Source organism: Empidonax traillii, unplaced genomic scaffold, assembly GCF_003031625.1.
Source record: "Empidonax traillii isolate 1590-97213 ecotype Southwest subspecies unplaced genomic scaffold, ASM303162v1 scaffold733:size745334, whole genome shotgun sequence".
Taxonomy (NCBI): Eukaryota; Metazoa; Chordata; class Aves; order Passeriformes; family Tyrannidae; genus Empidonax; species Empidonax traillii.
This window is the reverse complement of record NW_020955926.1, coordinates 157,394-174,202: the sequence shown is the minus strand read 5'-3', so window position 1 is coordinate 174,202 and position 16,809 is coordinate 157,394. Positions and strand designations below refer to the sequence as shown.

Genomic DNA, 16,809 nt, shown 5'->3' with positions numbered 1-16,809 from the left:
TGACACAAGTTTTTACAGTGTGAAAGTATAAAATAGATTGGAGTGTGATGAGACCCTATCACTGCTGTGCTTAACTGAGCAGAAGTAACACAAAATCACCTTCTGTTATCTTGGTGACTGTCTTAGAAGCCTTTGGTGATCAGAGCCATAATCTGGGGCTTTCCAGTGTCCATGGCCCTGCTTTTGAGAAGGGAAAAAATCAGATTCTGGGATTGCATCCCAAGCTGCAGCTACGAATTGCTGAGCTGAATAAATCTTTAGCTAAATTCTGTTTCCAAACAGTTGTATATGACAGTAGATCTCATCTTCTTTAATTGCTGGTGCTTATTCCAGGTGGTTCATGTTGCTTTTGGATATGGAAATTGCCAAAATTTAGGCCTGCTTACTAGGCTTCTAAAATGTCTTTAATAAGTGCCTCTTCCAGAGGAGGACAGCTTGATTTGTGCACTTTTAAAATTCCAATATTAAAATTTCAGTGGAAGTTTACTTTAGAAATGTGTTTATTAGCTGTGATAACAGAGGAAAATCATATTGATTCAGAAGTGTATTTTTTAAAAGTAGAAACAAAGTAAGACAGGAAATACTTTGGCCTACTAAGTCTCCCCCAGGATTTTCCAAATATCCATTGTAAATATAGATTTAAATTGTATTTTATTTATAAATCAAGTTATAAATATGCTATGTATATATGTTAGAGGATTTTTCTCCCCTCTCTATTTTGTACTTTCCACAAAGCTGATGAGGCTTTTTTTTACTCCAACTAATTTCTACTTTTCTGGCTCTTTGGGTAAAGAAGTCATTTTCATTAGATCTCTGATTATGTATTTGGGAGACTCCTCATTCCTTTATCTTTGGGTAAGTAATGACCATTCTGCTTCACTTTATCTCGAAGCAAAATGTATGATGGTTTTTATTCCTTGAGAAATAAAGCAGATGGCATTCAGCACAGTATCTAGGGGCGAAAAAATCAGATCCTTGAAGTGTATTTAGTCAAGTAAACACTGCTAACATGAAATGCTGGATTACTGGCTTTACTTGGAATATCCCTGGATGGAAGGCAGGTTGTTTGAGTTGCTACCTGTTTTAAGTGTTTTGTAGCTACAGACAGCATTAGGAATTGATGTGTACAATCAGCATGTCAGTTTATGACATTTTTTGGAGAAAAAGCTTTGAAAAATAAATGTTATTCCCATTTTAGTTCTTGGAGGAGCACCTGCTGCTCAGTTCTGAAAACACCTTGATGGAACTGGGCTGGTGCTGTCAACACATGAATTCTCTCAATTGATTTTTATGATTGCAAGCCAGGATGAATAAGGAATTCAGGTCTAAAAAAAAAACAAAACCAAGCAACAAAAAAACCAACCAAACAGAAAACCAAACAAACAAAAAAACAAAACAAAAATAACCAAAAACAAATGAAAAGAAAACCACTATGAACCTGTAACCTGTGATAGCTTCCACAAGAATCCTACAGAGGTCCAAGCATTTGTGGGGTCATGTGGATAATCTGAATTATTGATCAAATAATTTCCCCAAACAAAATGCACTTAAAGCTGGTGGACCTACATTTAACTATAAATCCTATCCTGTCAATAGCAATTCTCCCTTTAGCTGCCTTATCCCATTTCTAGATTAGGCTTTTTCATTCCACCAATATTATCTTACAGTTTTGACATCATAATGTCATTGAGGTCACAAGTTGTCAACTTCAGGTTGTGTGATGGGGAGGAAGACTATTTAAAAGCATTTATTTGTCCTTTCTCTCCTAAAATGGTTGTGATGTGTGCCAATAACTTGCAGTGCCCTAGAACAGTAATTAGACAGTGATGTATTAAAGCATGATTTAACCAGTTGCATCATTCTGAGTGTCAATAGAACTCTTCAAGCTGTGCAAATCATTATCACTGTTGGGTGATTCTTCCTTGTGCAGGATTAGGGTAAATAATGAGCTGGGATTTTTGAAATATATATTTGGGGGATTAGATTTTCATGGTCTCTTTGAGGATTAGGTTTGAATATGCTGAGATGCCATTTCTATGTGAGAAAGAGATAAAGGGAGCAGGGTGAGAAGGTGGGAGTGTGATTATCAAGTAAAGAGAGATGGCTAATGCAGGTGGGTTTAATACACTCAATTACATTTTTAGAAAGGAATAAACTCACTAAGTAGATACTTCAATTAAGTGCATCACATGTTGGAGGCACCACTGCAAAACAAAAGTTCACAAATTCAAAATCTCTTCCCCTTCTCTTTGTTTGTCTATTTTCATTCAAACATTAGAGGTCACAAAGTCCACAGCAGGAAAGTTTTTATTAGGTCAAGGCTATATTTTCACATTTGCAGGTCTGAAAGTGGTTGGGGGAACTCCATTTCAATTAGGAGGTTCAAGCCTTTTACATAATTTTTCTTTAAGATAGGGGAAAAGAAATACATTCTGATTCTAGAGAAGCCCCTCAACTGCAGGTTAATAGGCTGCAGAATGACCTCTCTGTTATTTTCCTCTTTATTTTGGTGGGGAGAAACTCTTCTGGCCCTAAATGCTTTGCAGGAATCTTCTGCCCCCTCCAGGTGTCAGCCCAGACTTGTCCCTTTGGGTCTGGGCCACAGTAAAGGAGAGCTGAGGGACCAGGAATTTCCCTGTGATCCAAGGCTGATGCCACCTACAGCTTTCCCTTTTTGGGCTGCAGCTGATGGGCACTTCTCCTTCCCTGGGACTGACTATAACACTATCCCCACCCCTTCTTGTCAATCAGTTCCTGGATATTTTATTTTATTTTTCCACGACTAATATACCCAGAGGATTTGGTTTCTTCAGTTGTAGCATTTTACAAATCTCATAACTAAAATTCTCATAAGCACAAAGATGCAACATAATTAGTTTTTTCTTATTAGTTTCTAGGTATTAGGCAGGATACATAATGGAGTTTCGGGAATATATCAGTCTTAAGAGAATTCATTCACTTGCTTCCAAGAATTAGTCATTCAGACTTACAGAAAACATCCTGAATTCAGAACAATTTTATTTTGCCATTCCTGCATCCGTAACCTTTGGAGCCTTAGAAATACATTTTGATGTTTCTGTAACAATCAGCAAAAGTACATTTTTATCATTAAGGTATGAAATTAAAGCTCATTTTCAGCTGATTGGCTTTAAAACAGGTTTATTGCCTTCCTTTGTCATTTGCTGGAGTCTCTGGACTGCTGTTTGCACTCCCTGTGCCTCAGTTACCTCATTGTCTAAATCACAAGCTGTTAGGAGGAGAAATACCCTGAGGAGTTAAAAAGTCAGAGTGACTTTATGAATGTTGACCTGCAGTAATAAGCTTGTCTTTTACTGTTCACTGTGATCATTTCAGTGATGATTTTCACTTATATTTAGACAATTTCACCCTAATGGCATTATTTGAATTAATTTTTTTATGTAATTCTTGTATATTCCTACAATTACGTGTTCAAATATTATTCCAAATTTGTGTGTAATCATACACTCTTAACTAAGCAAGACTGGATTTTGGTAAGAACTGGACAAGTTACTCTCTCATATTCTAAAGCCACGTAGTTTTCTAGTGATCCATTCATGTGTTTTAATTTCAAAGTGTATTATAAATGAAACTTCTTAAGTTTCTGTCATAGAAGAAATCTAAAATCTTAACTTTGATAAGAATTTTACTGTCACTTTAGAAATAAATTCTTAATCTAGATTCCACTGAGTGTAAGAACATGAAACTTGAAAGGTTGTGTCTTGAGGTGTAGATAAAAGATTAGATTTGAGCAGGAAGCCCTACTTTCTACTCCTTTTTTGAAGACCTCAGCAGATGAAGAAAGGGCATTTAAGTGAAATTGTAAGAACTAACAAACTAAAAGCTAACATAAATGATAATATAGAAATTCAAGCTGATGTTTAGTATGATCTTTCAGTGTTCTTATTTACATCCTAGGAATTTGAATCTAATTAATTGGACTTTATTCCCAGTGGTGCCTCGGTGTCAGCTGTGGGAATGAGTCCAGAGAAGGAATGGAGATGGGGAAGGTGTCAAGGAGCAGCTGAGGCAGCCAGGGGAGCTCATCCTGGAGAAAAGGAGGCTCAGGAGGGACCTTCTTGCTCTCTCTAACTCCCTGGCAGGAGAGTGGAGCCAGGTGGGATCAGGCTCTGCTCCCAGGGAGCGAGGGACAGGACAAGAGGAAATGGCCTCAAATTGTGCCAGGGAAGGTTCAGGTTGGACATCAGGAACAATTTCTTCACTGAAACAGCAGCCAGGCACTGAAACAGCTGCCCAGGGAGGTGGTGGAGTCCCCATTCCTGGAGGTATTTAAAAGCCATGTAGATGTGGCACTTGGGGACACGGCTTAGTGGTGGGCTTGGCAGTGCTGAGGGAATGGTGGAACTTGATCTTAGTGGGCTTTTCCAACCTTAATGATGAACTCTGTGATAAGGAGAGGCTCACCTATGCCTGACCTGTATCTCAAAATGGATGGACGTGGTTACAAATGGATGCTACAAATTGATGTTTAGTATTGCATTAATCAGAAGTTATATTTAGATCCCATTTTTTAAGGCTCATTAGCCCTTTAATGCAGATTAAAGTATTCTCTTTCTTATTACTCATCGAAGTGACTAAAGTGAAGTATCTTTGACCAGGAATGAGAAGAGAAATTTTTTGGTACCATGTCAAAACAACTGTGAGGTATTAACTCCATTTGTGCTCTGCAACTGATACGGTCTGACTTCATTGTGTGCTTGTTACGTGAGAAGTGCTTTTATTGGTTTTTCTTCTTTTTTTTTTTGTCCTCTTATAGGCAGCAAAAGAGTGGGTTTAAAAAAATAAAGCAGCATTGTTTTTAGAACACTGCAACAAAATATAGAAGTGATAGCTGTGGCACATTTCTAATAGCTGGGTTGAATCATTTCTCTGCCTCTAATGACATGCGTAATTGCTCGAGGTTTTCAGGCGTCCTTCATCTGCACTTATTTAGATTAGTGACTGATGCATTTCCATGGAAACCTGCAGCAGGGAAAAAAAAACCACCCTTGGTACAGCGTGGAACTGAAAGGACGTGGGCTTTGAGCCTCAGCCTGCAACTTGTGGAAAATAAGACTCCTCAGTTGTGGTCAGCTCACTTTGGGGGTTTGGTTGTAGCTGTTCTCTAAAAAACAGGAATAGTTGCCAGCAGCATTTTGTAGAAAGATTCAGAGCACTTGTCAGATCCTGCATTTCTTGAGAAGCTTCAACATTTTTAATGTGGTTAAAAGAGTACATTTTGAAATAAAATGTCTGGGATATTCTTCTTCGTGAGGATGCACATAAAACTCAAGAAAGATGGTTAGAAATTGTGGCTGAAAAGTTCTCCACGTGACTGATTGAGCAGAAAGCATTGAAAATGTTGTTCTTGTGTTCCTGCTGGGCTCTCAGGGCAGGCAGGGGGCTGTTTGATGGCAGCAAAAGGAGAACTAGGAGCAGTTTGATTTGATAGCTGAGTGCCAACCTGGCAAAAAGAGTTTTGAAACCCCTGTGTACGTCAGGGAGTGCTGTGGTGGAAAAGATCCTGAGGTTCCTTGAAGTTGCCACATGCACAGCTTATGAGAGCTTCTTATGTATTCAAAATGTTATCTATTATTGAAGTGGGAGAATTTGACAGATCATTGATCCTGAATGCAGCTGGAAAAGATTTAGGCTTAGATGAGGCTTCTGCAAGGGAGGAAATTGAGGGGAAACATTTGTATCACCACTGATGATGAAAGTCCATAATAACTCCTGGTGAAACTTGCTGTACAGGAAAATTAATGATTTTTGAAATGGAATAGAAGAATGGCTTTTCAGGGCCTGTTTTTCCTTACCCAGGCCAAAATAATTCTCCATCTGTTCTTTCCACCTTAGAGTGCACAATGACCATCTTCAAAGCAGTTGGTTGCCTTTGTGTGGTTGTAAACATCTCTGGTAGGAGTAATCTGTGTCAAGGGGCTCCTGCCACAGAAGAAAATAGAGTTGCATCATAACATTTTTAAGGAATTTCTCTTTAATTTAAGTCGAAATGACTGAACATTATTAACAAAATCAGATAGAAGTTTACAGAGTAGTCATAACTATAAGAAAAATAATATTAAATTAGAGATGTCAAGTTTTAAAACATTGGATTTTTTTTTCTTTGAGTTTTTAGGTAAGATGTGGAGATAAACCAGACTTCTTCTTTGTGGATGGTGAGGGGTTGAGCTTTGGTTGGTTGGTTGTTTTTTTCTTTTTAGGGCCATAAGTAAAAATATGGATAATCTGAACCCTGATTAACATTCCAACAATTAATCCTGCAAATTCTTGCCCAACTTTGCTCCCACCTCTAAGCATGTTGTCTCTGTTTGCAGTGTAGTGGGTTGAGACTTTAGATGGATCTTGCTGCTCACAGATATGTCCTCCTGACTTAAACTGATTGACATGGGCTGAAATGGTGGAAGTTCCTGTTTGTGTAAAGTTCAGCATGTGCAGAAGTTGGGGGCTGCAAAATTAACACCTACTGAGTGTGAAAAATAAAATCCCACAATTAAGCAAACATTAATCCAAGTTTCACCCCAGTCCTGCCCATTGCTACATTCTGTTGTTTTGGATTATGCTGCTGTTCCCAGTGAGAACACTGATGTTTGCAGGAAATACTTCCAGTATTTGTTGGAAAGATGAATAATATGAAATAAGGTGTCATGATTAAAAACATTTGTACCACAAGTCAGTTCTAAAGAACTGGAACATCTCACCACCTGAGCTTTGTAGATGAACAAACCTCCCTGACCTTCAGAATTAGTAATTTCCCCTTTTAAGCTTTGGATGCCTTAGTCAGTGTTAAGCAAATGTTTCCACAACTGCTTACTGGAGTTTTTTTGAGGTATAAATGAGCTTTTTGTTATATTAAAGGGAAAACTAATGACATGGGAAACCTCTGTTCTTCCATAACTTCCTCTCCAGTAGATCCAACTCACATATTTTAGTTATTAAGGTTTCTCTTGGAAACAAAATTGCTGATTCACTGCATTTATCAGCCTTTTCAGCATCCTTTGTGGGTAAGCTAATTCACTGTATTCCAGCTAATCTTTCTCTAAGGATGCAGGAGGGAATCAACATCAGTCTTCCTTTCTTTTTTGGAAAAAGGGTTTAGTAAAGAGGAAAAAAAAAATAGAAAAGAAAGGCAGGAGATCATCCAAGGATTTGCTGTTCTAGTCAAGGAGAATGTTCTCAAATCTGAAAAATTTCAAAAACCACATAAGATTTGCTATTTCCCATCTTTAACTGAAAGAAAAATATTTTGAGAGCACCCCATCAACTGAACACTGGGGTTTTAAAAGAAATTCATCTACAACCTTATAAGAAGACAGTGAACTATGAATTGAAGGTTTTCATTAGTTTATCATTATAATATTTTCATCATGTATTTATTTTTTCCTGGTCCTTATGGTTTATCCCTTCAAATGAAGCATCAATGTGATCAGACAGTTAAAAGAGAAAGTTTTCATTTATATTTCTTCAGCCCATATTTACATTTTTTGTATATTTTTTAGAATCCTTTGTCCAACTTTGCTTGATTTGGAGTAGCCCTGAACTTCATCTTTTCTACGGCCCAAATGCCTGCTCAAAGAAAGAAATCTGCAATATAATGTTAAAAATTGTATCATAGGCCTGAAAAAACTCTCACTTATCATTATTTCAAAGTACCATATTTAATAAAAAATTCAGTTTTGACGAATCTCCATTTTCTAAGGGGGAAAGGGAATAAATGAAATAGCTTACTGAGACTTCACAGTATGTGGTATGAAGATTATTTTTATCTTTTAACTTGAAAATTTTCTGGAAAAAAGTTTATAGTGTATCTGTTATCATGAAAAGCACTTATTACTCAAAAGCAAAATACACAGTGAACTAGCAATGATTTAAACCCCAAAAATCTGAAAGTTATACTTACAACACTCTGAAAGGAAGGAGTAGGGTGAGTCTTCAGGGACAAAAAGCTTCTGATTTCCTAACTGAGACATTTGTTTCCTTAACATATTTCACAATATATTATATTCTCATTTAATTCAAAGCTTTGCAAAGCTTTTTTTTATGCTGTCATTTGCTAGTAACGCATTGGATGTTAATTTGTAAGCAATGATGTGCTTAGTTTATTGACAGATAAAAAAAAAGCAGGCACTAAGCAAGTTTTGGGGTAAGAACACCCGCTTTAAATTAGTTTTTTTGAGACATAATTTTGCTAGCAAATCTTCTTCCTCTTTTTGTTTGTTACTTCCTCTACAATAGAGATAATTTGGCAATACTTTGAATAGAATATTTGGAATAGAAAAATATATGCTCTTAGTGATGTTTTCAATCCCAAATACTTTTTCATAGGGTCAAATTGGGAGCAATTTTAGGAAAAAAATGCATAACATAAGAACATTGTCTTGTTGCAAACAAGTGTTTAGATAATAGCCAGCACAAGTGACTTATGAACTTCCCTTAAGTTTCTGTATTATCTGATTACCTGGAAGTAAAAAAGAATTTTTAGACTGCTTTCTTTAGCTTTGAGTGATTCCTGAATAATAGTTCTCCAATAAATGGTTGGGAAAAGCACTTGTCCCACAGGAAGAAGTTGCACAGTGAAAGCCTTAACCTCTGTCATTGCTGGGTGTTGTGGAGTGCTGTACCTAAATCTGCTTTATCAAAGGACATCTGTTACTGTCTGCTGATGAAACATGTCTCAGAGCTGTCAGTGGGGAAGAGGGAAGAAAGAGAAGCTGCATGTTTTGGGATAGTGGTAAAATGCTGAATTTACTGTACCCAACTGAAGACCAAAGGGAACGATTCTGGCTTTGACTTTTTTAATTTATTTTTTTCAGTATGTTTAGGGTTTCAAAAGCATTTCCTAGTGTACAGACCTTTTTTTGTTTCTTGCTGGAAAGTGGCTTAGAACAGTCTGAAACCACTTCTTAAATTCTACCAGCATAACAAGGGCAACACCCGGCTCAGGGCAGCGGCACAACCTGACTTTCCCCATCAAGGATATTTGGAAGGGACTTGCTGCTCTCTGTTTTCTCTCCAGTATCACACACTAAATTATGCTGTTACTCTTTTAGTTCCTTTGTTCATCCTATGGATCGCTCTAAACCCTTCCTAAAGTGCTGGCAAGCCTCTGACAGCATCCCCACTGGCAGAGCATCCCTGTGCAGTTTCCTTGGAAACACAGCACCAAAATGCCCTGTGAGGAGCAGCAGGGAGAGGAAAAGGAATGAAGACAGTTGCTTTGGGATTTTCCCCCCTTAGTTTTTTAATTTTCCAAACTATATCAAATATGTAAGCAATCTACTACAAACAGCAGAGTCAGTGTGGTAATCGGGCTGTAGTTATGTGTTAATCACTGAAGAAATAGAGCAAGAGTGGCCTTGTCTGTCTGTGTGGATTAGAGTCCAAATTTTATTTCTTGCTTTCCATGTCAGTGATTTTTGCAGCTTTTGATGTCTGCAGGGGCTGCTGGAGTCCTGTGGTCAGTTTTGGGACTAACACAGTGAAGCTGCAGGAAGTCCTACGTGTGTTTGTAGGTCAGAGAAAGCCCTCACCTCTCCTAAGGTGGAAAAGGAGGAAATGTTTTCCTCCTACACTTTCTCCATGTTCACATTTCTTTGAACCCTATAAATTACATTCTGCAAGGGCAGGTTTTGAGCCTGTTGCTTGCTGAAGTGTCTGCAACAATAAATGACACTAATAAAGAACAGCTGGAGTTTTATTATTTGTGTTGCCACTGTTGCACAGTGCCCACAGCTTATTTCTGCTGCAGCTCCATTGGCTTCAGTGGAAAACAGAGCAGGAGAAAATTGCCATGTTATTTTGTTCCTTGCAGACTCTTTTATGGCTTTCATCATATCAGGACTTGCATTGCTCCTGAATGGCATATTAACTGATGAGAATAAAACCTCTTACCTTGTTTTGTTAGGTGTCATCTTGGGGTTGGTTTTGGTTTGCTTGTTTGAGTTTTCCCCCCCTGATTTTGTTTTGGGGTTTTTTGTTTGGTTGGTTGGGGTTTTATTTGTTTTGCATTCTTCTTTTAGGAGAAATTGAGGAGCATTTCACATGCATAGATTTTACTCTGTATCCAGCATTGGAGTACTGTGAGAACAGGGTTGTTGGCTATAACTTGTACCCTGACACTGCTTGCACAGGTATATCCTATTGCTGAAACCTAGAGATGGCTGAAGGCCTGCAGAGACAAAGTTTTCTAACCAAATGTAGATATTAGGGAAAAATCCAATGGTGTTGACTCTGGTAAAATATGGGCTTCTCAAGAAATCTAGAAACTTCAAATAATACACTAATAATAATTACAAACAATCCACTAATACTTTCTGTCAGTGCAGAGCAAACTGCACAGTTTTTGCAAACCCTGGTATTGTGTTCTCCATTCTAGAAAAACTTTTGAGCTGATCCGATTTGATGGAACAGCTTTTCATCTGTGGTGACAGCTGTTCTTCTCAGTGGGAATGCACTAATACAGACACTGCTAACAATGGTTTTCTACATCTTCTTGTTCACATCTTCTTGCTGGTCTTAACCAAGTTGAAAAAGAAATCCTCAAAGGATTCTGCAGGTGAAGACTTCTGGAGGGATGGTAGGGTTATTAGTCTTGGATGGTCCTAATTTGCTGTAAAGCTCTCAGAGCGCTGGCCTTCAGAAAACCTGGCACATAAAAGTGGCAAAAAGTCCAGTGAAACCTGGAGCTAACCCTGTGATGCTTATGTATCTAAATGGTGTTATTATGCTCCATATGGCTTGAAATCAGAAAAGCAGTTATTAGGCAGTTGCCTGTAGCTTTATAGTATTCTTTTGTCAAGTTAGAGACTGGAATCTTTCTAGTTTTTCTCTTCTAGTTTTTCTTGTTCATTGTGATGGCAGATTCCTGGTCCTTCCCCCAGCTTTTGTCTGTCTGTACCTGTGCTGTGTAATAGGACAGCCTGGAATCTGAGTCCCAGGTTAGGAAAAGTGGGTAAGTAAAGAGCTTATACAGCAGCCTGGCAAACACAGCCCTTAGCCTGCAGGGCAGGGCTTTGGGAGGCTGATGGTTTCCCAGATGATCCCAGTGAATATGATTGCACACAAAGAAGTGGGGGGAGGTAAAAGGGTGGGAAATGGGAAGCAGATACAAGCTGCAGCTGAAGGATGCTGGCTCTGCAATACTGAGGAGCTGAACAAAGCTATCTTTCTGCTCCTCCCACCCACTTTGTATTCCTTAATAGCAGTGGAATATCGTGCTATAGAAACCAGTTTCTGCAAGGGAAACATCTGGCTCCTTAAAGCTCAAGCAGTGGCTTGAGGATTTACAAAATATTCATAATACTTTATTTCTTTTAATCATATATAAGGTACTTCTGAAAACAAACCAGGGGAACACTCGAAGTTGAATCCAGGTTTATATTTTTCTGTATTTCCTCTGATTATGTCTCTTGCTATTAATCTGATTTTTAGAATGATATGAGAAAGAATGTTGCTCAGTAGGCTGCAATTCCTTCAGATCACTTTAGTCCATGTCACTGCAGAGCATTGGATTTTGAACCTAAACTTGTAAACTTAACAACAGAGGCGTGACCTGAAAGATTGCCTGAACCCCTCACAGCACATTAGGAGTTACAATTGTACAGTCAGATGCTTCAGATCTCTGTGAGCATCTGTCCTGAGCCTTGGGTGCCATTGCTGCTGATGCACTTCCAGCTCTTATTCCATGAAAAGCAGGGTGGTGTCCTCCAGCCCTGCAGCTCCAGGCTGGCTGAGCTTTGGTTGCATCCAGGGAGGTGCCTGGGGAGTCCTGGAGCAAATTGGGTCCTTTTGGGTGTCCCAGAAAGATGGGCAATAAGGGCAGTAGGAGCTGGAACTTCAGGGAAAGAAAAGGCCTCTTTGGCAGAAATTACAGGTTGTAGGTGAGTGAGAAAGGGATAAAATAGGCCTGTACAAAATTATCAGGTAGGATTCATACTATAATAGGAATTTTCTCCTTCTTTGGCCACCCTGTAGGAAAGAGGCTGGCTGATCTCCATGGAATTCATATAAATGTAAATATTTCTGCTTTTTCATAGGACTTCTTTGCTTGTACTGTTGTGAAGAAATAACTTGCTTACACTTTTAGGCAGTTGCAACTTTTTCAGCCCTAATTTCTCTGCATTATGTATATATTGTATTCAAGTCCTTCTGGGGGCATGATCCAGTTATGTCAGCTGCACTTGTTAAAGCAAAGAAAAATGCATTTTGTCCACCCCAAATCTGCCTCCCATTTCTTGCTTGTGCAAGATGCTCTTTGTCTGTGTTTGAAGCCTGTCACCCTGCCTTGATGTACTTTTTCCCTCTGCAGACTTGGTCGTCTGACAGCGCTGCCTCTCACAGTAATTTGTAACACCCTTAAAAGCTGTGACACAGAGATGGTGCAGCTTGAGGGCTCTGCCTGCCTTGGAGAGCCAATAAAATCTGTTTAGATGGACTCAGGCTGTCCTTCCATGGCAAGTTCCTCAGCTGTGCAGATGAGAATTTCAGGGTCACAAGCTAAAGCAGTGACTTTTCCATGTGATTTTTGATCTCTCTTAGCCAAACTTAATGTGATTGCATTGAAGGACCAACCTGTACTTAAGCAAAAAATAATGATTTTCATATTTTGGCTACTTTTCCAAATTTTACAAAATTTTTTCTTTTTTCTTTACCCTTCCCTTTCCCTTGCCCTGCCCTGCCCTTCTTCTTATATTTTGCCTCTTAGCCCAAACTATAAAAGAGCCAAATATGGGTCCTAAAATGTTTTGCCTCTGAAAATATGAGTGGAACTTTAAAACTTCTGAATGACAGGATAAATGACCTACAAGAAGTTCTCCTTATTCACTTGATGTGTGAGATATGATAAAAGAATATCTTTAAAGTAAAATTTTTTTTCAAAATGCCTTGAAACCACATTAATTCCCTGCAAGGGAATATAAACAAATGCTTCAGCACTTGATTAAAAATACTGGAGTATTATAATTCTCTTTTCTTTGTGCAGAAACACGAACAGATAGAACAAAGAAGCTGTTTAGACACTACACAGTTGGATCCTATGACAGCTTTGATGCTTCAAGGTAAGAATTTTTCCTTTTGGTCACAATGTTTACAAAATCTTCCTGGGTTTTATTTAATTGTTACTTTTGGTTTAGATTTTGGAGGGAGAGAGGGGAGCAGGTTATTAAACAGAGCTTTTTAGGATATCATTCATCATCAAAATTGGTTTTTGTAACAGCTTGCTTTGTTCATGTGGGATGGGTCTGCAGCAATAGTGAGTAGTGAATTAATGTGTCACTGTTTTGTTTCACGAGTGGGGAGAGAGATCAGCCTTTCACAGGAGCAGTGCCAGCTGCCTCTGCAGTCAAGGACCACTTCAGTTATTGGATTCTTCACGAGATCAAACCTTTTATCTGTTCTGGCTGACAGGGAAACCAAAATAAAATGTTGCCATTTGTTGTTCTGAACAAATCTTTACAACCTAAGTAGACCTGAAACTGCTGGAAATGAGGCATTTAGAAATTGGGTGATTTATGTGCGGTTTCTGCTGAGAATTCATAATTTTTAAGCAGGTTCTTCTCCCATGTCCATATACCTTGGACATCCAGGACATCCTTGTAGATAGCATGGTTTTTAAAACACACAGCCTCAGTTAGCTGTTGGTGTCCTCTTGGGAAAATTTGGGTGGCGTACTGGAATCCTTACGGTTTTCAACTGACTGTTCAATTACAGCTTGAGGGTTTTTTTTGTTTTCAAGAAAAGCACCTGTATTGTAGGAGAGGAATTCCGAAATGTTCAAAGCAACGGTGGCACAATATTCAAAGAGAAGAAGAAGGTTTATTAGGTGATCTTAGTTCTTGTTCTGAGGATCATGTGTTGTTTTTCTGTCAGTTAAACAATCTGAGGAGGGAGGAAGGAGTTCATGCTTGCTGAAATAGTTTGAATACCCAAGATGTCCTAAGAAGTATTTGAAAAACACATCAATTTGTCATCCCTTGAGTTGTGATCTGATTGAGTGTTGCAGTGTTGGCTGGAGAGGGAAGGGTTGGTGAGATGGTGCGATGGGGAGTTCCCAAAGCTTTGCACCGCTGGACACAAAGATTGGCTGGAGAGGCTCATAATGGTGAAGGTGTCAAGAGCTGGCAGCCTGTACTAGGAAATAAATAACAGCAGAGTTCACTTTTTGCAAGATTCTTTGGGGGATCATTGTTCTGTAAGATTCCCAGCCGTGGCTCTGTGTTTCAGTGCTAATGGATGGGGTGGTTTCTGCCCAAGCAGAAGCTGTGGCCTCAGTGTGTTGCCTCTGAGATACCAAACAATCCCACTTGGAAAGCTCCTGCTACTTTCTAACAACATTACAAAATGTCAGTTCCATCAAAACCTTCCTGTCTTTTTCTTTTTGGAGGGAGGGAGCTATTGATTCTAGAGCATTTGGATTTTTTGTTGTCCTTTTACCAAGAAAATTCAGGTCCATTCTTGGGAGAGAATAGTGTCGTCTGAAATGTGGTTACAGAGCTTGTTTTGAAAGCAGGAGGCCAAAAGCCAAATTCAAACCAAGGGCTTGAACCTCATTTCAGTGGTGCTCAAGTATTTTTAACCTGTAAACTGTTGGGGATGAGTGGATCATGCTCTGCTTTTGGGAAGTCACAGTAAGTGTGTGAGATGTTGGGGGAAAAGTGATTTATTTTTATTTTTTATTTTTTCCTAAGGTTTATGTAGTGCAACAGTAAAGCTCTCAAACAATTCACATTACTTGATTCAAGACTAGAGCTGAGAAGGAAAGTTTATCAGAAAAAAATGAGGGCTTGTACAGCCTTATTATTGATAAGTTATTTATTAAATATGTCTGCAATTGTTCCTGATTCTGGCATTGATATCTTTTAATTATCTGAGCAGTGAGAGGGAAAGCAATAGAGTTCTCCTGGCACTTTGTGAGTAAAGCAAGTCTTTGATGAAAACTCTTCAGTGGATCCATTTTGAGCAGTAAAAGTGGAAACTGAGAGGGAAAGGTAGGAGAGGGTACAATTAATGGGAAATTCCAAGAAATACAGTGGAAAGGTAGACTTGCTTAACACACTTTTAAGCAGAGAAAAGTGTGGTAATTTAGAATGTTTATCAGTAACACTAGAAAAAAATACAAAAACTGGTTTGGGTGTCTAAGTTTCCAAAACTAATTAACCGCTGGAAACAGAAATGCTTGTTCCTCTGAAGTAGATTTAACAACTGATTGTAATTATGTATTTACAGAGAACTTACACTGTGGTGAAATTTAAACTTCTTTTTGCATTCTTTACAAAGTGAATGCTGCTCTGATACCTTTTTCTTGCACACACAAAAAAGAGAATTTGAGGACTCTCTGTCCTAAACCTGCAGTAGCACTCAAAGTTGTGTCTCAGATACTTGACTGAGGCTTCAAATCGGCTTTTTGTGCATTTAAATGGAAATTTTCCTGGTGCTTACGTATTGCTGCTGAGGAAAAAGAATTTGCATGTAAGAATCTGGCTGGAGATTAGTATGTCTTGTGAGTATGTGGAGATTAATTACCTCACATGGGCTTCTCCAGGGAGGGGTATTACTAAAAGAGGCAAACAAGGTGTCAAACTAACAGCAATTCTTGGTATTTGTACTGCTTTGATGACTTTCTCTGGTATCATTTCCCATCAAAGTAGGGGAAAAATACAGTAAAACAGATTTAAGGCAGGCAGCTGAGGTTTAATAAACATTTGTCAGAAGGCAGTTGTTGCCTGTGTGCTAAGTAAGAACAGCTCTGAATCTGAAGTATTAAAAAGCTGCTCCAGTCCCTTTCTGGGGATGATGTGGGGGAGTGAGGGGAAGTGCCTGCCCTCTTCTTTTTTTCCTTCTCCCTCCCAAAGGGCAAAAAATTGCTGAGTAGAAACACTCTGTTCAGAAATCTGTGTTAATGGGCTTATTCACATTCAGGAAAATACATTGTACATGGCATTTTTCATCTTTAGGAAAATGTGCAGCTTGAGTAATGGAGGTTCATTAAATCCTATTCCAGCTTTGCATAAGAGATCAGTTAACCATACATTACCTTCAGGAAAATGGGGAGGATACTTACTAATAGGAAGGAAGGCAGTGAGACTTGCTTACCAGTGCAAATAGTCATTAAATATCACACAAATATAATATTTGAAACTCCCAGGTCCGATTTCTTATCTGCTTTAAGTGCTGATAACAGACATTAATTCTGTTATGCAGAAGTGGCGTCTCTTGCTGCTGTTACTGCTTCTGTTGACATGGATTTCTTTACTATTTTATTAAATCGTTGTAAGAAATAGTCCCGTTCATTTTCCTTTGATCTGATGCAGATGGACAAATGCTGGAGGGGGGGATAGGCTTTGTTGCAAAGACAACATTGAGAGGAGGTAAAGTTTGTTGTGCTACCAGGAGCTCTTGTTGGACAAACAGTAAATACACATTCCCTAAATATTTGTGGCAGGCTGCAGCTCTGGGGGCTGAGATGGCAAGTGGGATGGGCAAAGATTCCTTCTTTCCCTGGGAAAGGCTTTCAAAGTATTATAAATACTCTTCACGTCCATTTAAAGTTCGTGCCTACTGTTAATTCAAAGAAAATTATTCGTAGGCCTTAAATCAGTTAGTTCAACAAAGCTGGATTCCAGTTTAATAACAGAGATGGTGCTAAGGCATAGAGCAGACGTTGAAATTTTTTAACCAAGTCTATATTTAAAAAAAAAAAATAAGGTAAACCTTTAGAAATGATAATTTTTTAATCTGCTTTTTAAGTGAAGTGAGGGAATTGATTAATTCTCTCAA

The 16,809-nt window shown here is 38.6% G+C and overlaps 1 protein-coding gene across 1 annotated transcript in view; it reads left to right on the top strand.

Moving 5' to 3' along the window:
* Positions 1-16,404, top strand: part of LOC114066087 (SH3 and multiple ankyrin repeat domains protein 2-like) — a 54,743-nt gene extending 38,339 nt beyond the window's left edge. Inside the window, exons 5-6 of the mRNA XM_027900491.1 lie at positions 13,016-13,091; positions 16,344-16,404. Of these exons, the coding sequence (XP_027756292.1) occupies positions 13,016-13,091; positions 16,344-16,404 (137 nt within the window). The remainder of the gene's footprint in view (positions 1-13,015; positions 13,092-16,343) is intronic.
* Positions 16,405-16,809: the final 405 nt, after the last annotated feature.